General features: G+C 34.1%; 4 protein-coding genes across 5 annotated transcripts; all 4 read left to right on the top strand.

Moving 5' to 3' along the window:
* Positions 1-3,940: 3,940 nt before the first annotated feature.
* Positions 3,941-12,397, top strand: LOC134242631 (serine-rich adhesin for platelets-like). Its single transcript, XM_062724736.1, has 17 exons — positions 3,941-3,947; positions 4,179-4,604; positions 4,713-4,880; positions 5,018-5,425; positions 5,762-5,929; positions 6,252-6,695; positions 6,921-7,085; positions 7,311-7,733; positions 8,344-9,330; positions 9,460-9,528; positions 9,613-9,780; positions 9,893-9,965; positions 10,219-10,400; positions 10,854-11,033; positions 11,132-11,259; positions 11,360-11,699; positions 11,852-12,397. Exons 1-17 carry the CDS (start codon positions 3,941-3,943, stop codon positions 11,947-11,949), a joined length of 4,434 nt encoding a protein of 1,477 aa, XP_062580720.1. The 3' UTR covers positions 11,950-12,397.
* A 476-nt stretch (positions 12,398-12,873) lies between these two features.
* LOC134242623 (uncharacterized) lies at positions 12,874-14,214 on the top strand. Its single transcript, XM_062724728.1, has 3 exons — positions 12,874-13,062; positions 13,478-13,594; positions 14,104-14,214. The coding sequence occupies exons 1-3, from the start codon at positions 13,023-13,025 to the stop codon at positions 14,196-14,198; spliced, it is 252 nt and encodes an 83-aa protein (XP_062580712.1). The 5' UTR covers positions 12,874-13,022; the 3' UTR covers positions 14,199-14,214.
* A 2,971-nt stretch (positions 14,215-17,185) lies between these two features.
* Positions 17,186-18,834, top strand: LOC134242622 (gastrin/cholecystokinin type B receptor-like). Of its 2 annotated transcripts, XM_062724727.1 has the most exons (2): positions 17,392-17,531; positions 17,626-18,834. In XM_062724727.1, the coding sequence occupies exon 2, from the start codon at positions 17,667-17,669 to the stop codon at positions 18,486-18,488; it is 822 nt and encodes a 273-aa protein (XP_062580711.1). In that variant the 5' UTR covers positions 17,392-17,531; positions 17,626-17,666; the 3' UTR covers positions 18,489-18,834. The 2 variants fall into 2 exon arrangements, with proteins under 2 accessions (XP_062580710.1, XP_062580711.1); XM_062724726.1 differs by having other exon boundaries at positions 17,186-18,834.
* A 2,229-nt stretch (positions 18,835-21,063) lies between these two features.
* LOC134242630 (serine protease inhibitor Cvsi-2-like) lies at positions 21,064-24,000 on the top strand. Its single transcript, XM_062724735.1, has 3 exons — positions 21,064-21,103; positions 23,572-23,682; positions 23,906-24,000. Exons 1-3 carry the CDS (start codon positions 21,064-21,066, stop codon positions 23,998-24,000), a joined length of 246 nt encoding a protein of 81 aa, XP_062580719.1.
* Positions 24,001-24,760: the final 760 nt, after the last annotated feature.

The following is a 24,760-nucleotide window of genomic DNA, read 5'->3' as shown; positions in this document are numbered from 1 at the left end:
TTTCTGCTTCACAGGAATATAAAAATAGGTCGTGTAATAAAGGAAAACAATAAATGCCCAGTTCCATTGTTGGAGGACTTGGTCCCCAAACACTACATAAATATTGTACATGAGGAACACCAGCATCATTTTCATATCAACTTCATATTGCTTGTGAGTAGAGTTGTTTTCAAAAATGTTAACTTGTTAATGACAATTCACACTTGATGAGTTCCATAAGTTAAAGAAGACGTTTATTTTTTAAAAAGTCTAATTTTTAATTTTGGTTATATGAAGCGTAAAAATAAATGTCTTATATGTACATTTTAATGCTACTGGCGTATAGAAAAATGGCGATTTTGAATTTTCTCAAACTCTCTGGAGTTTCGTAGATTCTACATCTGATTTATACTACATTAAGAATATGTTGTAGTACAGTAACTTTTGCAACTCTGCAAAAGTTAGGCTTAACATGTTCGCAAACAGTAAAGATATGAAATTGGTAAAGCATTTACTGGACAAGGGATTTTTATAAATCGAAAATCTTTTTTAAAAAAAATATTTAACTGTTAAAATAATTTGCATATGGCTAGTTTAAAATCACATAGAAAATCAATTTTAGGATATTCTACAAATTTTAGTGTTACAGAAAAAACTAAAGAAATTTCACATTAGGCTTAATATGACATTACGGTATCTGCCATAATATTCCACATAGTGGTGTTCAAATTCTCAAGTGTATAGATATTTCATAAGAGAAATATACGAATTTAAAATTTGAGCTTTGTTCAAAAGCATTGTAACCAACAGTAACAAGTTAAAGCAAAGAAATCTTTTTTAAAGACCAGCAAGTTGAAAAAGATGCATAATGCCTTTGTAATTTTAACCGATCTCGAATTGATAGAAATTTTCTCTGATACATGAAATACGAAAAACAATAGAGAGCAAATGATTAAAAAAGCATATACAAACATTTAGTATTTCTAAAAAAAAAAAAGGTGCATTGAGTGCTTATAGGATCTTGCTGGTAATGTTAAAATATAATCTCCCTAAAATATTTTTTAAAATGCAACAAAGAATGAAGCTGTAATTCAATCGATAATGTCAGCAAGCACACAACTTCAGTGATGATTAAATTTCAAGTTTTGTGCAAAATAAGGACGGAGATTAAAAAAACCAAGACAAATTGCTTAATTAAATAGCATCATATTCTATCCAGTGTTTGATTATACAATTTGATGCACGGATGTTGTGATTGTAAGACATGGCATCATATAAACCCATGTACAGGTATCGACATTTATATTATTTGTCGCTTTGACCTGAAAATCATTGAGAAATAGGAAAACCTTGTGGTACAGCCATGTGGAAAATAAAGGGTTATCTTTTACTTGTTTGTATATCAATGTACAGTAAGTAGCTTGTTTTTGTTTTTTATATCTAGATTTAGTTTCTTATGGTAAAATACTAAATTCTTACCATGTTTCATCAGTTTTATTGTAACCTAGGATGTTTTAAAAATCTTACACATATTAAATAAACTTTTCTGTAGTCAAATGATTTTTACCAGGATATGATGGTATAGTCTCATAATATGCTCATAAAATCGCATATAAAAATTCATAAATATAATTTTGTTCACAATGAAACATGAGGAGATAACGAACATTATTCGAGCTCAAATGTCCGTTAAATATTATAAAATATTAACAGAGCAAACACGGACCTCCAAAACATTAGAGATGGGATCAGGTGAGCGTCACCTGCCGACCGGTGACACACCATACGAGATAAAACTTAACATGTGTCCATGTGTCATGATTGGGATATTTTATATAAATTAAAAATCCTTGATCTGTATTTTCACACACATATATTACATATATATAATACGTGTAAATGTGTGGTGAAAAACATGTGTTTAACATATATATTATCAAGGTGTATTACACATGAAAATATATGTTTTACATATAAATGCACATATTTTACATGTGTTTATTTACACACATGATAATTTGTATTTGCTATGAACACATGTCATTTTTCCTGTGTATACGTGCAAGACATTTAGCTATGAATTTATGAAATAAAGCCGCTAAAAAGAATAGCCGATATTACTTTTACATCAAATTGTTTGTTTTCATCAACTTGTTTGTCAATAACTTTTAGAAATTATTCATCTGTAGAACATGCTCTTCCGTATCGGATCAACTGAGAAATATAAACTCTGTACGAGTATGCAAGTGACAAAGGTATTTTGCTGCATAAATAAGGGAAGTTGTCGATTGAAAAAGATAAAGTCATCACGTTTATCATAAGGCTTTGTTGTTAGATAACAATTTATGTCTTTTTCTCTAGTAAAAGATCCAAATATGAAACACATGTTTCAGATTCTGTAGTGTCTTTTATTTCAAGCTCACCATGGCCAGGATATATATGGTTATCGTTATAAGAAGGAGAATAACTATTGTAAATTGACGCCGTCGATAAATCTAAATGTCGAGTTGAAGACCGCAGCGAGTGTTTTTCTTTTCACGTAAAAGATTTTGAACTAATTATGCTTCAAAAATTCAAAAGTAGATCTGCGAATAATTGGGCGCAATTGATATTGGGAGTTCCAATAGATTGTTGGAAGACCTGGCCTCCGTAGACAGCACAGATATTGTCAATCGGAAATTCGAGCAGCCTTTAACATCAACTTCAGAGTACTTGAATGTACAATCAGAATATTTTCAACAAAGTAATTTTGCAAATGACCAATGACAGCGTAGTTAAATTCATGAGTTCCATTTTTATTGAAATTGCAGCAGTCAATGATGTCAGAAAGCCTTGACTTGAATGGTTGTATATAAAGTTGAAGTGTAATAAGTATTTTACAGCCCTAGCGTTGTTGCATCCTTTGAAAAAACAAAAAAAAAACACTCACATTAGAAAAAATATTTTGCATTTTCAAAAAAATATGTGTCAATCTACACAAATAATAATTCAATTAAACCATTTTCATTGTTTTATTAATTGTTAACTTTATCTAGTTACACCAATAATACCAGCAACGACAACTATTTCTACTAGCACTGCTGCCGGACAGGGGACATCTACCGTATCTTCTACAGTTGTAGAAACGACCACTTCTTCCGGGACAACCACACAGGCGACATCTACCGGATCTTCTACAGTTGTAGAAACGACCACTTCTTCCGGGACAACCACACAGGCGACATCTACCGGATCTTCTACAGTTGTAGATACGACCACTACTCCCGGTACTACCACACAGGCGACATCTACCGGATCTTCTACAGTTGTAGATACGACCATTACTTCCGGCACAACCACACAGGTGACATCTACCGGATCTTCGACAGTTACAGATACAACCACTACTCCCGGTACTACCACACAGGCAACATCTACCGGATCTTCTACAGTTGTAGAAACGACCACTACTTCCGGCACAACCACACAGGCGACATCTACTGGATCTTCTACAGTTGTAGATGCGACCATTACTTCCGGAACTACCACACAGGCGACATCTACCGGATCTTCTACAGTTACAGATACGACCACTTCTTCTGGCACAACCACACAGGTGACATCTACCGGATCTTCTACAGTTACAGGAGCCATCGTTACGTCAGGTATAAGCACTGATCAATCTACTTTAAAACATTGTTGTATCATTTCTTTGTTTTCCGACACAGTCTTGAATTTACCTGGGACTGTTCTATAGGCTGTACTTCAATATCAAAACAATAATAAGACATTGTAGCAATTTCATTTTACAATTCAGTAAAAAAAAAAACAGGTCAAAATTAGCATCTGAGTCAACGATAGTAATAAACGTTTTTTTTTTTTGTTTGATCAAAGTAGTGTTTAACTTATGTTAGAATTAAAAAAATATGTTTCAATAATCGCAGCTTTCAATACAAAGTATCAGTTCTTCATGATATTATTCATGCAGGGTTAATTATTGTTACTTAAATCCATTTGAGCATTACATGCCCATTGTTATTTCAAATCTACAATTTTTAGCATTAGGAAAAATTCTATCCAGAATAACTCTTAAAGTATACAAATAAGTTCCAAATTTGAAATAACTTTATCTATGAAAGTCTTGTTCATTCCATTACTTCATCAACAAATCCATTGAACTTATAAGAATTTTAATATTGTCAAAAATTTCTATTCAATAGGGGGCTGTAAAATTGATGTTTTATACGTCATTGAACGACAATATTACATAAGAAGCTACATAAACGATATCAACGGTTTCTTTTCCATACTCACCGAGGGACTAAAAAATGCTTCGTCTGGAATTGATCTGAAAGTTGGATTCCTGACGTATGACTATGATGTAGACAACGAGAAAGCTTTTACAAGTAATCTAACCCAGGTTACATTGGAGATTGAGAATATACAAATATCGTATTCTTCCTCTTATTATGCTAAGAAGGCACTTGAGTATGCATACTATGAGTTTGTGAAATTAAAGAACGGAAAACGGTCTGATGCTTACACTTACTACGTGTTGCTGAGTGCTTACAGAAGCAGTAGCTATCCGGCGGCAAATATAGGAACGCTTATCAGGAAATCCAATAAAAACAGATTGTTTGCAGTCGGTAAGTTTAGAGTTTTCTTGAGAAGGAAGGAAACAGTTTTGAGATTTTAGTCAAAAACAATATATTTAAAAGTACTGTAAAATCATATAAACATACTAACATTTCTAGGTTGGCGGCCAGGCTCTAGCCTGGAAACTGATTTGCTCGCGGCTGTCGGGGAAAGTGAAAACTATTTTGCTATCGATAGTATCAGCAGCGACCTTGTTCCACAAAGACAGGCGCTACTGGAGAGGATCCTTTCTTGTCCTTCTACCACAACAAGACCAGTTTTACCCAGTAGGTCTTTTTTGATACCGGGGGAATTACCTCAAGAAAGTATCAGTGTTATGGATAATGCATGCAATTTTGTTAACTATCGGTTGGAAAAGTAACCATGACATACAATTACATGTAACTCATTCTTTTTTTAACAGCCTGTAAGCTTGATGTTGCTTTCATAGTGGACAACTCGCGTTACATAGATGCAAAGTACACGTCAACATTTATCACCGAAGTTTTAGACGGTGTGGATATTTCTTCCGGTAACGTAAGAGTAGCCGTTGTAACATATACATCAACAGCAGTAACCCTGTTTGATTTAAACGCGTACAACTCCTCTGATAACCTTCGTCGGGCCGTTGAGGCCATGCCAACCACTTCTTCGTATTCTCGGTATCTGAACGTTGGTTTGGAGCATGCGCGTGATAGTGTTTTTACCTCAGTCAATGGAGACAGAGATGATGCCTGGAACTATTACGTCTTCACCGGAACTTCGTCATCAAACACAGATTCAATTGGCAGGGATATTCGAGCACAAGGAAATTCTTTTTTGTTTGCCATAGGTACAGCATTTATGTTACTAATTCTCAAATTTATTTATTTGTACCATTTTTTATGTATTGTAGTTCAAAATGTATAAATTTATAGGGGCGTGGTTTGTAATGCCATGGTTGTAATCCAAACATTATAACTCCAAAGCCTACGTATACTTCAAATGTATTATATTTAGCGGAAAGTGATTTTTAAACAAGTTCAATTTGATTTAGCGCATTTCTTGATATTCTTCTTCATGTACCATTGTTTAAGACTTGTATTAGCGGAAGTATCTTTCCGCCAAAAGCGCTAAAAAGAATACACCGCCAAATATAATACCTTTACAGTATGTTTATATTGTTTAGACATTGGAACATCGTACGCTTCGGAATGGAAAGCTACGATAGATACCTGTGGAGATGACTCTAAATATATCTATATTTCTAATGAAGAGAATCTTCCAACCATCATAAGAAATATTACGTCTCTTATAACGACATGTCCTCAGACTCCGCGTGAAACTCCTTCAGCAGGTCTCTCTCTCTCTCTGCGTCTTTCTCTTTCTTTCTGCCTGTCTGTTTCTTTATCTATCACTCTCTTTCTCCCTATGTGTCTCTCATTAACGAGATGAAATTTGAAAATAGTATGCTTGCTATTTGAAGTTTAGCAATTTTTATAACTGCAATATTTTGTTCATTGACAATACTTTCAACTGAAAAAATATCTACTAAAACAGCTTTGAAAAATCTAAATTAAAAAAATTGTTGTCTTGTCTTTTCTGATTTTTTTAATACATAGTTTAAGATACTAATACATGTACATATTGATGAATGAGACTTTCATGATTCATTACAGTGTCCACGCCATGTAAAATCGACCTTGTATTTCTACTGGATGACACCACTAGCATGTCGGCTGCGGAATTTGAGGACCAGAAATTATTTATCATTGACCTGATGAAGAGAATCAACATTTCCCAAGATGGTATCAAGGTTGCTGTTGTGACCTACGGAGACAATGGCTACATGGTATTCTCTCTGAACCGCTACAACACGTCAGCAGAAATACAAACCGCTGTTCAGAACATCGCCCGAGCCAACAGTGCCTATGGAAGATCGTACAGATACGCAGACAGAGCGATAGAGTACGCATCAGAGAATGTTTTCTCCAAAAACCACGGTGATCGGAAGGATGCATCGGATTACTATGTTATTCTGACTCACGGCTATGATTATGGGGAAGTAGAAGATTACGTACCTGTTCTGACGTCAGATCCAAACAACGAAGTCTTCATTTTAGGTTTGTTCAATTTATGTCACAGCGTAAAGTTTTCTTTCAGGCTGTTCTCGATGTTCAATATTGTCAAAATGTTATAAGTGTAAAGGTAATCAATGAAAATCAAGAATTCGTGTTCTAAATTTTTTTTTTAAAAATGATATTTATTCGCGCGTGGAAGCAAATTTCAATAAACATGTATTTACATCTCTTTATATATTATTCTCTGCTTGACTTTATATCTTTCAGTGATTGATTACTCCAGTACTGTGACGTACCGGTCAGCAGTGGACTCAGACCACTTCTTCTACTGGCCATCCTTCACAAGTCTGACCTGCAACAACCAGAACTTCCTGTCAAACTTTACCCAGTGTCCAACGTCCACTCCTACGTCCGTTAATATCACCACACCGGGTACGTCTTAAAGTTTGCAAACAAAAGCATTACCACCACTGAATGACACAAAGTTCTTTAAAAGATAATTTATGCTTAAGAATTGTTTTTTTAAATACTTGTGTCATATGTTTAGCATATTTGGTGACTAACTCTATTTTCAGAAGAATCTAAAACACCGATTATAGAGATTTATCTTGCATTGCATTTTTTTATAAAAAGATTTCCCTTGAATATTATTTGTAGATTGCAAGTTAGACGTCGTTTTCATAATTGAACGCAGTTCATCGTCGAGGGATGAAAACTTCCTGCACCTGAAATATTTCTTTGCAAACCTTGCATCTCAGATACACGTATCACCAGATATAATCAGGATCGCTGCTATAACGTACAATAGCGATGAAACAACGGTGTTTAATCTTTCAACATATTTTACTTCCGCTGAGGTCGCTTATGCGATTAAACAAATCCCTGATGAAGACACGGTATCAGGCAATTACATTGACAACGCCCTGACTTATGCTCAAACCGACATCTTTACAGCAACCAACGGAGATCGAGCCGATGCTGACAACTTTTATGTGTTTTCTGTTGATGGCAGTCGCTCAGGAACGGCAACTCAGGGACAACAGATACGTCAGAATCCAACCAATCATATTTTCGCCATAGGTACGGGTATTCGTTTAGAAGAATGTGTATTAAGATTATCTATAGTTATTAACCCATTTATTGCGTTTTGGCAGGTACTTTTTCCATTCTTTAAACTATGCCTGTTTGTCTCTTTATTTGCCAAATCATATATCATGTTTTAGCGCACTGTCACAAAGAAGTAAAACTGAGGCTTTACGTCTTTTTCTTCATAATTCAACTGTTTAAAAGATGATTTTGATATCACGGCTGCTAGAGCCATTTTTTGTAAACAAATTGTCAGAAGATCAAGTAAACAATAACGAAAAAAATCTTGTCACTGTATTTTTCAAGCATTGAAACAAACTTCCAGCACAACATGGTATTTGAAAAGAACTTGTCTCAGTTCTTAAAAATAATCATTTGCAGGGGTCCCTGTCCGCTTTAGTTGTTTTTTACCATTGAGATATTTTATAGGACATGACCACTAAAAACTAAAGATAAATGTACTGATTCCATACCATTTTTAAGATAAGAGTACTTTCAATGGACTTTTCATATTACATTCTGCCTTAAGTTATTTAAATAATGTCATTTTTTCCCGCGTCCCCTCTTTATTTCTATGTTAGAGGGGCTATACTGATTTTTTCAGATATTGGTAGTGGCTATTCATCGGAATGGAAAAATTCTGTTGGGGATGAAGAGAAGTATTTTTATGCTTCGTCTTACGCCACACTTTCATCTATAGAATCTGACGTTCTTGCAGCAATTACTACTTGCCAAATAACAACAACAACTACACAAACGACAACCACTACACAGGTCGTCACGACAACACCCGAAACAACTCCATCAACAGGGACAACTTCCACGACAACACACCAGGCCACTTCACCAACAGAGTCAACCACCACCACGACATCTCACACCTCCACACCAACAGAGTCAATCACCACAACAACTTCTCAGGCTTCCACATCCACTAAGACAACAACAACCACGACATCTCAGGCTTCCACTTCAACAGAACCCACCACCACGACTCTTACATCAACACAGCCAGCAGGTTCTTCATCAGCTTCAACAACTTTGACATCAGCTCAGGTTACCACTTCAACAGAAACAACAATCACGGCAACATCCCAAGCTACCTCAACAACACAACCGACAACTTCGACAACTCATCAAGTATCTACAACAAGTTCTCAGGCCACTACAACAACACAGCCGAAAACAACGACAACTTCTGAAGTTCCACAAACAACACTTTCTACAAAGACAGAGACTCAAGGAGCTACAGTTACAGATATAAAAACCACATCTCCGGGCACAACATCATCAGAGCCAACATTAACAACACAACCGACATCATCAACAGAATCAACAACTTTGACAACAACACAAGAAAAAACAACAGGGATAATGACAGAGACAACACCTCAAGCTACAACGACAACAGAGCCAAAAATTGTGACAACATTCCAATCTATCACATCTGGATCTGCAATGCCAATATCAATATCATCTACTTCTACACTACTTGATACTACGACACAATCAACAAGTGCTGCCACAACTACTACAGCAAAGATGACAACAACGACAGCAGCTCAAACTACCACAAAGCCTCCACAGACAAGTAAAATCATCCAGAAAATTTTCACAGCAACTTACCTTACACACTATTCAAATACATCGTGTTTTGTAAAAAAAAAATCAAATCTTTTTTCTTCACAGACTAACAGTATTTTCATTCTGTGTGTTTTAGAATGTGGGGGAAAATCAATGTCGTACACTGACTTCAATTCCCTTAAGTCTGGTGTAGACAATGACATTGGTAAGTGTCGTGAGTCTTTTCTACATAAATCTAGATTTTTTCTGTCATATCTGTATATAAATCTTGTTTTGCGTCGTTTTGTAGATAAAATGTATCTATTTACTGATACAACTTTCATCCTGACTTGCTGCGGCCGGATCTCGGAATGGGAGATCCACCACTCTGTTTCCGGTTATCTAGATCTAATAGTCTGGAGACCGACAGCTGCAGGCAAATACAGAATTGTGGGATACAATTCTATCCTAGTTTACGGTTCGTTTGTATTTATTTTACCAACTATACGAATAGACAAAAGATAAAGATTTATGCATTTTTGAAGTTTGTGGGGTTTAATATAAAGCTTTTTTTCATTGTTTCGTAATAGGAGCCAATACTACAAAATTTTCTGTGTTGGAAAATGAAAGAATAGCTGTTGTAACAGGAGATTTGATTGGATGGTAAAAAGTATTAGAGTGAGAATATAAATAGTGCTCAAGCATCCATGTATATTTGATATCAGGTTTAAAATTGATATCAAATTGGGAGAGCAAAGAAAATTAAAAAATAAGAAATTAAGTAAAAAGAAATAATCTAGGAAAACAACAGAGCTTAAACAGAGCAATAAAATTGATCATATGATGAAAAAAAATCATTTTGAATAATAGTCACAAAGCAAAGCAGAAATATAAGAAACGATTTATCCAAACCTAGGCGCTGCCTCTCTAAGAATGTTGTGACGTATGGAAACTGTGTTGGTTCCCCGGGGTGTCCTACTAAAACCAGGAAAGCTGCTGGTCTGGGCAGTCTGGCAGCTGGGTCCGAGTTTGACTGGGACAAAGACTCCACCGTCCTGTCCGGCCTGGCTTATGCTGTAAAATTTACACTAGAAGACAGTATGAACAAAAGCTTTGCTCAGTTAAAGACAGATGATACAAACAAACATTTGTCAAACGAATTGTAAATATCAACTTGAGTCATGTTTTAATGAGTAAAATGGACAATTTTCACCGCGTAGTTTTTAATTTTCTATTCCAATTTTCACAAAAAATGGATTTGAAGTAAAAAATATTTCATATTTGTAAAGATCAATATGGATGGTTGCAGAAGGGTAGAACTTTGAACATCAAAGAAGGTTTACAATTTCTTAATATTATAGAAATTTATTGTTTGCATCATTTGCAGCAAAAATAGGCCCAGAAATATATATCAATCCAGGTATCCATTTTTGGTTTGTATCATCTGACTTTACGTAGTCGGAGGGAGTCTGAAAACATTGTCACTGTATATTTTTTTGTCAGTAATAATTAGTAGATGAAAGTGAAACATCCCTGTGTTCAAACATTTAGATACCCCAATTCAGTTCCCATCACAGAACATTAGTGTTAGGGACCATATTGAACCTGGAGGCTATGTGGCGGATCTACGATTGGAAGGAGTGGACTATATGGAGGATGTTACGTATCAACTCCTGCCAGACGCCATAGATCCCAATCAAACATGGACATATTTCACAGTGAATTCTAAAGGTAGGGGATAGTAAAAACAGAGGTAGCCTAACTATTTCTATTTAAAAACAAAAACTTCCACGACTTAAACTAAAATAATTTCATTATATTTTTGGCAGGAAGATTGAGAACTACACGTCGCTTGATTCAGTCAAGGAATCTGAACATGTACCATATGACAGTAAATGCAGAGGACTCATGCGATAATAAGGCCACAATATTACTCGAGATCGCCACACAAAACTGGGTAAGAGCTCTCAAAGTTATTTGACCTTTCCGTTTTACAATGTGGAGAAAAACATTTCGGAAACTTTTAATTTTAACTTGAATGCTGTTGGTTTTTCCAGCCTCCCTTTATACATTCTCTTCCCAACTCTATCTCAATTGAGGAGGACACTCCCCAAAATAAAATCATTTACACCACTAATGTCACCGACGCATACGGGGACCCTGTGTGTTGCACATTGTCCAATACTCACCCGCAGACCTTTAACTTCAACGTCACCAATGACCCTCCAGGCTCCAGCGTGTACCACGTGACAACCACCAGCATCGCTAAGTTTGTGTACGAAGACTTTAACTCCTATCTGGTGTACATGTGCTGTGATGATACCGAGGATCGGGCCCAGGGCGTTCTGACTGTGAACATCAAAAAACCAGTAAAACAGACGGTGTACAAACCACCACGTAAGCTTTTATTTCTAAGAGACTATGATTTTACAAATCTTTAGGCATCATCTTTTTTTCTGCAAGACCTTATAAACTTGAGTACCAAAAAGAAAAAAAGTGTAAGGTTTTCAACTTTAAAACATTGTAGGGTTTTCTATTCTGTTTTTCAGAATGGTTCTTCACATCTATCATTGCTGCATTGGTGCCTATCACAATCATCTTCTGTTCTGCATGTGGGCTATTATGCCACACTATGTTTGCAACCTAATTCCTCATGTAAAGCAACCACAGAAATCTACGTAGAAAGACTGTGCTGTAATGTTAAAATGTATGAAAGAATCTCCTGTGTGATGGAGTAAAATTGAAATCATCATAGTAATTGAGAATAGCCAATGATGGCCATCATTACGATGACTCTATTGCAAGAAAACTGAAAATGTGCTATTAAGCTTTTCAGTTATAAATATCGTAAAACAACAATAACCTGTATATACAGTTAATGAATCAAAAGTTCGTCATTTGGAAGAATACAAATGTATCGAAGACTCTTCCTGAAGTTTTAGTGGTCAGTGTGTGCTCTGTTTACAATGTGTTTCATTTCAATTGACTTTTAAACATGATTACTGTTCATTACTTTCCCATCTCATTCCTCTCATTTGAAATCTCTACAAAACAATTTCATTATGTATTTCTTTCATACAAAGGCACTAATCTTTTCTGAAGTCTAAAGCATGAAACTTATATCAAACTCAGAAATAAGTACAATTTCAAATTTTTTTTTTAAATAGAAGAGTGAAACGAAATTTCCCATATTCACTTTCATCATAGAGAAAAAAAACACATAATTTTTTTAATCTGTTAGTAAGGATGAAAAAGAACTGTACATCTAGAGTGCGAAAATCAGATATTGTTTAAGAGAATACTGGTTTCCTTTTACAATTAAAATACAATTAATGATATGAATGATCGTTTTTCTATCATAAAAAAATCGAAGCTAATTTGAAATACCCCATTATACTCCCCGAAAATAAGTTTATATATTGATTATACTTACGGGGGTCATAAATGAGGTCTGCTTGATAAGTAAACAAGTCTGAGTTTATCAATTATTGCAGATTTGTTTACATCATTCATTGATAATGGTAGGTTCTTGCGCAGGAATAGTCATGAGAAATCCCAGAATTTCATAATATAGAGTAGTCCGTAATAGTACAACAGTAGTTCGCGCGTGCTCATTTCGGATGACCTCTGACCGCTGGACAGACTGACCATTACTTATAAGACTTGATGTCTCGTACAGGTAAATAGACAGACGAAAGATTTAAAGACACATTCAACACCATGAGAATCATCTTTGCTTTCGCTCTCCTGATTGTAGCAGGTATGTATGTGAATTGCTATGATAAATACTGCTATTTGTAAAAGGAGGCCATCATATTTTCTTAAAAATGAGAAGATAGTCTACACTCTGCCAGTAAGTAGATCTTTTTTCTTTCTTTTTTTATAGAAAACAATGTAGCTCTTTTTCCACTTCTTTGTCAATTTTCTTTTTGAAAATTCCTTGGAAACAACACTTTGTAAAAACATAAATTCTCTTAGTAAAGCAACATAAGAATTTCACATATAAAGGAGTTTATCTGTCAGTTGAGAATGTATCTACGTATGAACATCCTTAAAACGAGGCAGGCTATAGACAAGTAAGTCCGCGACGCAGGGATATTTACGGTCTCGTTTAAAATATCCCAGCAACTTAAAAAAGATAAAACAAATAAAATGTTGATGCGCTATTTTTTCAGTATACTCTGAGACATGCAACCGACACGAAGAATGTAAAAACACAATATGTGGTACTGGGGCCGAGATACACTGCATCTTCCACACGTGCACGTGCACAATGGCTGCCAGTAGCGGAGGTTAGGCAATAGCAAGAAGATACAGTTTTATTTAAGAACACTTGTGATAGGTGGTTCGATTTTTTAAAAACTTATTAATTCACGGTTTAAACAAAAACAAATATTAAGGACAGATGATACAAACAACTTTTTGTCAAAAATTTTGAAAATAATAACTTAGGTCATATTTTAATGAATAAAATGAATAAGTTTCACCGCGTAAGTTTTATTCAAAATTGCAGAAAGATGGAAAATGAAGTGAAAAATATTTTTATAGAATAATAAGGATGGTCTCAGAAGGGTAGAATTTTGAATGTCGCAGAAATTTTACAATTTAAAGATATTCTAGAAATTTATTGTTTGCATCAATTTTGCAATGAAATAAGGTCAAAGAATATATACCAATCCATGAATATATACCAATCCAGGCATCAATTCTTTGTTTGTATCATCTGACCGTAAAGAAAACTGTATCAAAGTAATCAATTTTGCTAGTCAATTTATTTAAGATAACAAATATTCTTTTTTAGCAACATGCACCACGTTGTCCGACTGCCATGACAGGTGTTCTTTTGGTCGCCAGCATCACTGTATTGACGGCCATTGCCGATGTACCCACTTTTAACATAGCAACCTACATTGTCGATGTACTTTTTAAAAAACAAAACAAAACATTTTTTAGAGAAATAAATTATATTTAGATAGCAAAAGATTTGACTTTCTATCTTAAGAGTTTTCATTTGTGGCCTGAAATATTTTGGCCACATCCATGATTTCATGACACTATAATTCTTTTAGAGTAGAAAACAAACATTTGGTTAAAGAATGATTAAATTACATATTGATATGACAATAAATGACGGCGAAGGAAGAAAGTAGTTTAATATCCACAAAATTTTGTAAGTTGAGGGACAATATGACTATTTTGAATTCTGAATTTCGATGCATGTGTATTGATGTAGATATTTCCAAGGATATTAATATTATATAGTTATAGTAATAGGATTCATCCAAGGAAGTATTCTGAGCTACAAGTGTTCCAAAATATAATTATATATTATAAAAATTTATGGAGCAGAAAATGCTTTCACTTTCGCTGATTTACTAACCGGATGCAACTTTTGCATGCCTGTAAAATCTACACCAAGAGATAAAATTATATTTGCTTAACGTTTACTTGGTACCTAACAAATTAGATCAAATGGCAATGAAGTTTAACAAAACAGATAATCCCTTTACTGTGTAGCTTAAAGCTTTTGTGCTGGTCTAGGTCGTTTGAGGGATCAGTGGGTCAGGAAAAGATCAACAGACTTGTACGGAAGAATTGGTTTACAGGTTTTTGACAATTAACTCTCAATAGATAAAGATCTGATTGGATTGTGAAGAAGCACACCCAAAGTGCTTTTTTCCTTTCGAGGTAAGTAATTGTCCATATCGTAATAATTATTACGATCGGAACATTTTCTTAACCCCCAACGGAATATGTGTTTGCTAGCCATTAGGGGTCCAAAAGTAAGTGCAATGTACTGGTGTAAAACTTGCTGTGTGTTCATGGTCTTCTTGATTCATCAGCTTACGTGTCAATAACATACCTTGTTTTAGAAACTGAAAATATGTTTATGAATATATATATTGTGTAAAATATATGAAGATTGTAGATAATTAATGGTTTTAAAATTTTCGTCCAATTTCCATTTAATCACCAGAGTGAAAACAAAATTTACATGACCGTTTGCACACATCTTCTGCTTACCCCAGTCAAACTGAGCCGGTAACTGCATAAAAGTGAAATTTTGAGAACCAATATTTTGTAAAATAAAGAAGAGTATCTTTTTTGAATACGATTCCCACTTTGAATATGTAAAATCTAAAATCTAACCGCACATTAACAGAATTTACAGAATTCCATCAATCATCTTGCAAAAGAAGAACCGGATACTGCGTTAAATTAAAGTGGAGTTTGGGGAACTAATATTTTGTAAATAAAGAAATGTGTCTTTTTTGACTACCATTCCTACTGTAAAAAATTAAGTTCCAAGACCTAATTGCACATCTACAGAATGTCCTCAGTCGTCTAGAAAAAGTTGAGAATGCTGATTTTTGTAATTTAAATTATGTCGTATTCGGCCTCCATTTGACTATGAGGGTGTGCAGATCAAAAGTTCACAAAATATGAGCAGAGTAAACATGGACCTCCAAAACATCAGATGTGGGATCAGATGCCATGGAGGAGTGAGCATCTCCTACCGACCGGTCACACTCGCCGTATGCTCCTTGTCATGATCGGGAAATAACGAAAAAAATCCGTCGTTAATTCAGTTTATAAATAATGGACTAACAGTTATATGTTAGTAAGCATTTGACTCATGATAAATTGTATTTGTTGACAGGGTCATTGTATCGACCATAGAACGAACTTACAAAATGATGATTCAAAACGAGAAAGCTGATCTTGCTCATCAACTTATTTGTCAAAAATTTACCTCGTTTTAGAAATTGTTCATACGTAGAGTATGCTCCTGTGTATCGATTCAACAGAGATATATAAACTCTGTTTGCAGGTGATGAAGGTATATTGCTGCATAAGTAAGGAAAGTTGACGATTGTAAAGTCATTACGTTTATCATAGAGCTTGGTTGTTAGATTACCATTGACGTCTTTTTCAAGTAAAATATCCAAATATGAAACGGATGTGTCAGACTCTGTGGTATCTTTTATCCCAAGTTCAACGGGAATATATCGTATCAACATAAGAATGGAAAATCGTCGATATATCTAAATGTCGAGTTGAGGGCCAAAGCAAGTATTTTCTTCTTTTTACGTGTAAGATTTTGAACAAAGTCTGCTTCCTATGAATACAGAAATAGGTCTGCTAATAACAGGTTATCTAACAATTGGTATCTTTGGGAATTCAAATAGATTATTGAAAGTCATGGTCCCCAAAAACCACATAAATATTGTCAATCAAAAACTCAAGCATCTTTTTGATATCAACTTAAGTGTATTTGTGTGTACAATCCAAATGTTTTTCTTTTTAAATAATTGGAATTTTTAAGGATCCACATCTGATTTACCTTACTTCTTGAATATATTGTTGTCTTGAAGTTTCTCCTTCACTACTTTGAATATCTTAGTGAGGAGTAAATAAAGGGGCTTGGTTGAGGAGGATATACTGGAACCCGCTATGTATCTTTGTTTGCAAAATACTATTCAGAAAAATGTCAGCGGAGTTTTGAAATTCAGATATCATATCATGAAAGCGTTTTAAACCCCCATTTCTCCACTCCACTGCAAGAAAAGGGAAATTTTAAAACCTTATTATGTTTTCAAAAATACAACAAAACATCGCAGATGATTTAGAATTTTGTTGCAGTAGATTGTCAGCACGAAAAGAATTATAGGTCTTGTATTTTCAAAACATATATATTAAGTAGTTTTCAAAATGTAAAACAATGTGTACGTTCACACATATCCAAATAATTTTCATCATTGATACCAGAACAGATATTTATAGGTGCAACAGCTGTACAAAACTGCATTATATATACTTTTTGTTATATGTATGTTTCGTAACGTTTAAATAAAAAAAACTTCCTGCATGCTTCCTCCTCCACAAGGAAACCACACAGCGAGGTATCCGAAATAAATGAGTAATCGGTGAATCAGGGCCTGCATTTACTTCAGTAATAAGTCTATAGCAATGAATAACTCCACTTCTTCTTTAGAGAAATTGGAAAAATGGAATAATGAGCTTGCAAGAGGACTAGTTGTTAATAACGTGATTTTGTCTTTATACATCATTATCGGTCTGCTTGGAAATGTTACTGTTATTTTTATTTACGGTTTTAAGATGAAAGGCAATAACGAGGAGAGGTATTTCATTCCTTTTCTTGCTGTGGTGGATCTAGTAGCCTCCATTTCTTGTGCTGGCTTTGCAATAGCTTTAAACATGATGCAGGTAACATTCAGTGACACAGTATTATGTAAATTCTTCCGGTTCCTTGGATCGTTTCCAGCTTTTACTTCGGTTCTATTTCTTCTAATCATCGCAGTGCACAGATATTTAAAGGTATGCACACCTTTCAGAAAACAGATGACACTTAAATGGAAAAGACTGGCCCTTTGCTTGGGAGTACTGGTAGCATTTGTCTTAGCCTTACCAATGGCTTATTTCTATGGATCAACACCCTTCTCTAAAAAGGAAGAAGGACTTTTTGGATACCATTGCAGCAGGTTGAAAACGGTCAATAAAACAGCATCTTTGATCTTTGGAAGTACTACAGTTCTAACCACCGTATCTGTTATTGTTGCACTTATTTGTCTTTACTCAAGAATAGGATATACGATCCTTAAACATTTCAAACGCAAGAAAACCGTTCGCAAGAAAAAAGGAAATGAGACCACTGAAAACCTTCCCAACGCAATTGACTTAAACTTACAAACTGGAGTCTCCAGTAGTGAGAACATGCAAAGTGACTCGGAAATTGGAATTAATTCTATTGAAGCAGACAGTTTAATAAGCTCAGTTGCCTCTAATACACATCAGTCAACAGGTACATTGAATAGTCCAACATATGTGCCACCTGGAGGTAACCCAGTTCTGTATAAATCAAGTGCAAAACTAAGAAAAGAACAAACCAACAAGAGGGTCGTCTATAAGTTTACCCTGATGTTCATGCTAATCAGTATCTTTTTCCTCATCTGCTACATCCCAAAGGTCATCCTCATGCTGCTTGAAGCGATACATTTAGAATTTTGGGAGACATTTTCTGATTCTACAAGAGCTGGTATTTTGTTTGTTTATAGAATGTACATCATTAACAATATCGTTAATCCATTCATCTATGCTTTTCTCGACCATCAATTTACAACGGAGATCAAAAAGTTATTCAAAAACTGCAGTAAAGCAAACTAGATAAAAACATCACAATAAAAATGTCACTGGACTTTCATTTTTATTTATTAAAAAAATGATTGTACATTTTCTTTTCATATGCTTAAACGTAACTTCATGAATTTCGATGAATATCCCATATAATTTTTTGTTGTTTTTACATCTCATTCTCTCATTCGAGGATGCCTTACTCAAACAAAATAGTCACCATATACCGATTAAGAGTTTCAAATGACCTATTTTCTGCACCCAGGGACATTCTGAAGAGAAAATTCTATCGTGCCAACATTTGTTCTGAAGCAAAACTTTGCTTTAAAAGGTCTCATCCGAAAGACCCGTGGTTTTCAATTAAAATAATGGTTCTTAGCAAAGGATTAATTATTACCATTGTTTAGTCTTAGGTTTGACTACTTACGTGACACACCATTTGTGTGAATTTTTTTATGTTCCTGTAAAAGGAGAATTCTATAGTTGGTCCAGCAATAAAATAATTACCTAACAATTCGTATGGAAGATATTCAAGTCAACGTTTGAACAAAGAAAACTGAATTCTCAGGGAAGATCATTTCATGATTGAATTGATTTTTGACATACATGTAAAATTTTTATCTCTGAAATTACTTTACATGCATTATATGCAAATACCATAACCCTTGAGTAAATTATTTGGAACAACTTATAAATATAAAACTAATGTACTATATAAAAAGCAAGACTTAACTATCACTACATTTTGTTTTGCATGTACTTTTAATTGGTAAATAAAATAACTTCCTTCTTTATTTCCTGGCGTGGCTTGGTCATGACACTCCTAGAATTAGCTTTGGATTCATTCTTTGCATTACGGCACATAATACTCATTTATGAGTTTCCTTTATTAATACTAAATTACTCCTCTTGATGGAAATCAATCTGTTGAAAAAAGTCCACTAGGATGTTTGACAAACGCAGAACTACTTTTTCTTGACACTTTAGATCTACTGTTTCATTTTAACCACAGGAACATCGAACTTCCTGAGTTGTACAATATCCTATCCTCATCTAAAAAAATACATATTACAAGTAAATATCTGTTACCGCATAGTATCCATAGTGTCTCCTCTTCAATTCATAGATTAACAGAGATAAGGAAGAGTCTTCTGGATTTTTCCTATAAAGTAAATAATGAAATGCTTTTTAGCTCGTTGATGAGGAATTTTTTATAAATGAAAAATGCAACCGTTAATCTTTACAAAATTTATAGCTGGATGAATTATTTGTATAAAATGGATAAAAGAACGTTAAGTATTTTGATATAGATTCGTACTTTACATTGATGGTAAAGCACATTTTTTCTTTCAAACAGATGGCTTAAAACAATTTTAACAAGTAGCAGCAGTTCATAAGAATTTACACCATTAGGCAAAAATGCAGAAGATACATTTTCAGATATTTAATTTTTTTCATACTGAATCAGACTACAGACTGACTGATTACTAGTATCACAATGGGACTCGCGTGGATGTTGCTGGTCTGCAGGGAATGGATACCGGATTCCATCTCTGGAATTTTCAGGAATCTGTACTGAACGCCATCTTTGCAAATTTGTATTGATTTTAAGGAGACTGGGGGGGGGGGGGGGTCAACAAATTAACCTCCAGGGATTTAACTTAATTTTTTAGATATGATATCTTAAGCTGTCAACTATCATTTGGCAAAGAAAAATTTCATACATGTTAGTTATAAAATTTGATCATTTTTTAATATCTTTATATGGGGCTCTTCTTCTTAAGGAGGTCAAAATAGTCTGAAAATGGCCACCCCACCCCACCCCCCGCCACGCCACTTTAAGGTAAAAGGTGAAGATAATAAATATTGATTGATCTGAAAATTCTACACTATAGAATTATGGAAAGATGGCATAACGCAGCAACCCCCGGAAATTTCAGAGCTGGGATCAGGTGCCTGTTAGGAGTAAGTATCTTGTGTTTTTACTAAGCAATAGCAGCATATGCCTTTTTCACCAAAATATCAATGCCTATTATGTTATCTTTGGACAATTTTTGAACGTTTGAGAAAACACACATTTTCAGTACAAAAAGAATGTTATGAAATGAAATCAAATGCAAGGAAATGGACATTATATTTTGCAGGCGTATGGCGCAATATAAAACTAATTTTTTTAAAAGCTTCTATTAAAGTATGAAATGAAGATTTATTTTCAAATCCGATAATCCCTGTGTTTTTTTTTAAACAAACTTTTCTTACACCGATATAAAAGTTATGTACAAATAAATAATGTACAAATAAATAGGGATAGCTAGATTGACGAAAAAGTAACAAAAAGAGGCAGAGACGTTTATAAAAAATAAAATCTAATGTAGAGAGAATCATATGTACATGTAATTCCCCCAATATGCATTATGAGGTAAGTGAGTTATAAAAATGTGAAGATGGATCGTGACAAACATGTATGTCTTATATTCATGAAATTTCATTGCATGTTATTATATTATCTTTGTGTTCCAAAAAAAGAACGGTTTTTATCTATATTTGCTTCTGCCTTATAAATGAATGCAATGCAGTTTTGACCACCAGTCTGTCTGAGCCTTCAATCATGAAAACCTTATTTGTTTTGGCTGTCCTGATCGCAGCAGGTAAGTTTCTTAATTATTTTGAAGTGTAAAGATGACAAAATATTAGAAATGTTTTAGTAACTTCAAAATATGAAGAAAATTTTTAGATGGGCATTGCATATAAATTTTAGAACATACCTTAAGTTTTTGAGCGAATTCTACTTCATAGGAGTACAAAAACAGATATGCTTATATTGCAACACAGTTAGAAACCGCTGGAATTTCAACAGATTATTGGAAGACCCAACTCCGAAAACTTAAGTCATATGGTTAATGAGAAACTCAAATATTTTCAATATCAACCTCTGATCACTTGTACATATAATTCTTAAACGAATTGTAAATATCGACAGCGTTTAACCAACTTAATGTACAATTACAGGTAACTTAATGTACACGTTTTAAATGTTGAAAATACAAAATATTTTCTGAACTTTATTAGAAAATGAATTTTCTATTTCATACACATTTATTCATGAATATAAAACATTTGTATATGAAATGTTCAACAGTATATCATTTTTGGAAACGGCAATTCCTATTGCCAAGAAGACACATGTGTAATATTCTGATGTAAAATAAATGTACAACATCCACATCCAGAAGTTTGTTTATTAATAAACAAATATACGTCTTATCCTCTTCACAATATTTGTACATGAAAGCCTGACGTAGTAGATCAAATTAATGAACGTTTAAAAATATATGTATCCAACAGCAATTTAGATTTTAAAAGAGAAAGGCATATTTCCTCATTAAATGATAATCTCACTAGATGCACTGAAGGTGGAATTATTTTTGGGGCAGGGATCACAAATTTTTATCTTTTTCATACACTTGCCATCCTTTGAATCCCCCATATTTCCAAGAATTATTTCATTTACTGTCTGTTGCTGTTCGTTGTTGGTTCAATTATAGGTTCAAACTGTAACAGATTTGTGGCCCGTTTTTCTAAGTTATTAGCTGTTCCTCAATCTCACTTTCATACAAGCGGGTCGCCGCTTTTGTTCTCAAAGAACGTTTCGTATAGTGTCCCTTAAATCCTTATTATTCTTTATATCCAGGAGACCATTAAAATATACCACAAAGTCTGATATATTTGTTTCATACTTGGATATTTTACTTGAAAAAGACGTCAATGGTAATCTAACAACCAAGCTATATGATAAATGCGATGACTTTAACTTTTCTATCGTCAACATCCCTTACTTATGCAGCATTATACCTTCATCACCTGCATACGGAGTGTATACATTTCAGATGATTCGATACGCAAGAGCATGCTCTACGTATGAGCAATTTCTAAAACGAGGTAAATTATTGACAAGCGAGTTGATGAAACAAGAATATCAGCAGTCTCGTTTAAAGTCATCATTTCCTAAGATGTATGGTCGATAAAATGAACTTGTCAGCAGATACAATTTATCATTAAGTCAAATGCTGACTGACGTTTTTCTTACTAATTTTTAGTCCATTATTTATACACTGAATTGACGACGGATTTTTCCGTTATTTTTCGATCATGACAAGGAGCACACGTCGGGTGTGACCGGTCAGCAGGAGATGCTCACTCCTCCATGGCACCTGATACCACCTCTGATGTTTTGGAGGTCCGTGTTTGCTCTGCTCCTATTTTGTATTGTTTATGGACTTTGATGTTGAATACTGTTCGCCATCTCCATATCCTTCTCACAATGATTTATTATAGTTTTGGTCAAGCATGAACACCAACTTCAGATTCTGCATACCTGCAGGTTTCGCTTGTGTCTACCTACTTTAAATAGAGTATTTAACACCCTTTGACATGTATGTTTTGGAGAAATATATATCACTTTCTCCATCAGATGAGCTTCTCTCTTGAAGCTTTTCATTGGAAGTAATCAGAGATCAAGTGAGTTATTATTTAAATTTACCTGAATCTTTCAAGTTAAACAATATAGCAATATTTTCATCTCTTTTGTTTCTCCCCTCACTCTCTGCACAAGCAAGTGTTTTACGTAACCATAGTCATCAACTGGGACGGTTTATCAAGTTAACAATAGAGAAAATGTTTTAAGTAGGATCCCTTCGGGCTTCAAACAGTTCTTTCTCTCACAGAAATGACAGTTTTCGGACTTTCTCCTTTACATAAGTTTGCAGATAAACTAGACCTTAATATTTTTTTTTTAAATTCAAAAATATATAACTTACATTTTGTTCTATAGATCTTTTTGTTTGTATATGTTACAATTTTAAGTTTTAAATTATTGATATAAAAGTACATCATTAATGAGCTTCATTGCATTTTATTCAATTCTGGGCATCTGCCTTCCATGTTTACTACATTGTAGAAGTAATATTGTGCAATTATGTATCCCCTTCATGATTGATCCGATCATCTTATACTACCCTTTACGCAGTAATTCAACAGATAAAGAAGATTGTCATAAACGCATAAAAACTTCTATACCTGAATGACATTGAATGATTGTTTAACACTTGTGTTTCAGTCTATTCGGAGAACTGCAGGCGACACGACGACTGCACAACCACAACCTGTGGAACTGGGTCCGAAATACACTGTATCTTCCACACGTGTACCTGCACGACAGCAGGCGGAGGTAGGCCTTAATACTGTACTGTCTAAATATAGAATGACGTCATTATGATTTCAATATGGTGTAACTGTAGATAATGGGATTATAATGTATGTAATATTCTTTTCATCAATTATTCAACATAAAAGAGTTATTAAGCATAATTTAAAATTATATAAAAAAAATACTTGATAATGTATAATTATGGCTCATTTAATTATGATCTATTCAAATCATCTATTTTTAGCAACATGCACCATGGCGTCAGATTGTCACGACAGGTGCACCTTTGGTCGCCAGCATCACTGTATTGACGGACATTGCCGATGTACTATCTTGTAATTCATCAATTAACATTGCACTATGTTCTTGTCTTATATACTAGTAGTTGCTGTGATCATCATAAATAAATAAATAAAAACTGGAATAAAGTTAGCATGTCTTCTAGTATTATTCAGAAATCATCATTATATTTTAAAAGTCACTTAAAGGTTCTCAACGGGAAATGTTGAAGTCCCGTTGAAAAAAAATATTATCTTATATATTAATTAAAAACCGAAGAATATACAGGAAGCTTTTACAATAATACTTTTACATCCAAAGGGCTTTATTCTAATTGCAGTTAATCAATTTTAAAATGTCTCTAAGAAATGAAACAAAATACAATATGTCTATTTTTCCCGTTATTTCCTGGTCATGACAAGGAGTACATGGCAGGTGTAACCAGTTGGCAAAGGACACAGGAAAAATTGACTCGCATAAATTTATATTGAATTCGCATGGAATTTATGTGAACTTTTTGCATAGGAAGGAGACGTAGAAATACTATCTTTAACATTTCAACTTGCCATGATAGCACAAAAACAGAAGATTAAGGAATTCAACTACTAAATCTCAAAACAAACTTCAACATTACATTGCATATTCGCGAAAACTATTGAAAAAAAACTAATTACCACCAAAGCTAGTAACATTAACGTCCTAATCTTTCTATTTATAGCATGTAATACTACTATCACCTGTTTTTCTTTTTTTAAAATCTTCCATTATATTCAAAACTCAAGAAAATGTCCTGAGTGCGATCAATATTCAAACCGAGGCG

Source organism: Saccostrea cucullata, unplaced genomic scaffold (assembly GCF_032062105.1).
Source record: "Saccostrea cucullata isolate Sc308-1 unplaced genomic scaffold, CSIRO_AGI_Scuc_v1 ctg861, whole genome shotgun sequence".
Classification (NCBI taxonomy): domain Eukaryota; kingdom Metazoa; phylum Mollusca; class Bivalvia; order Ostreida; family Ostreidae; genus Saccostrea; species Saccostrea cuccullata.
Note: the sequence above shows the minus strand (reverse complement) of the source record. Positions and strands in the feature narration are given on the sequence as shown.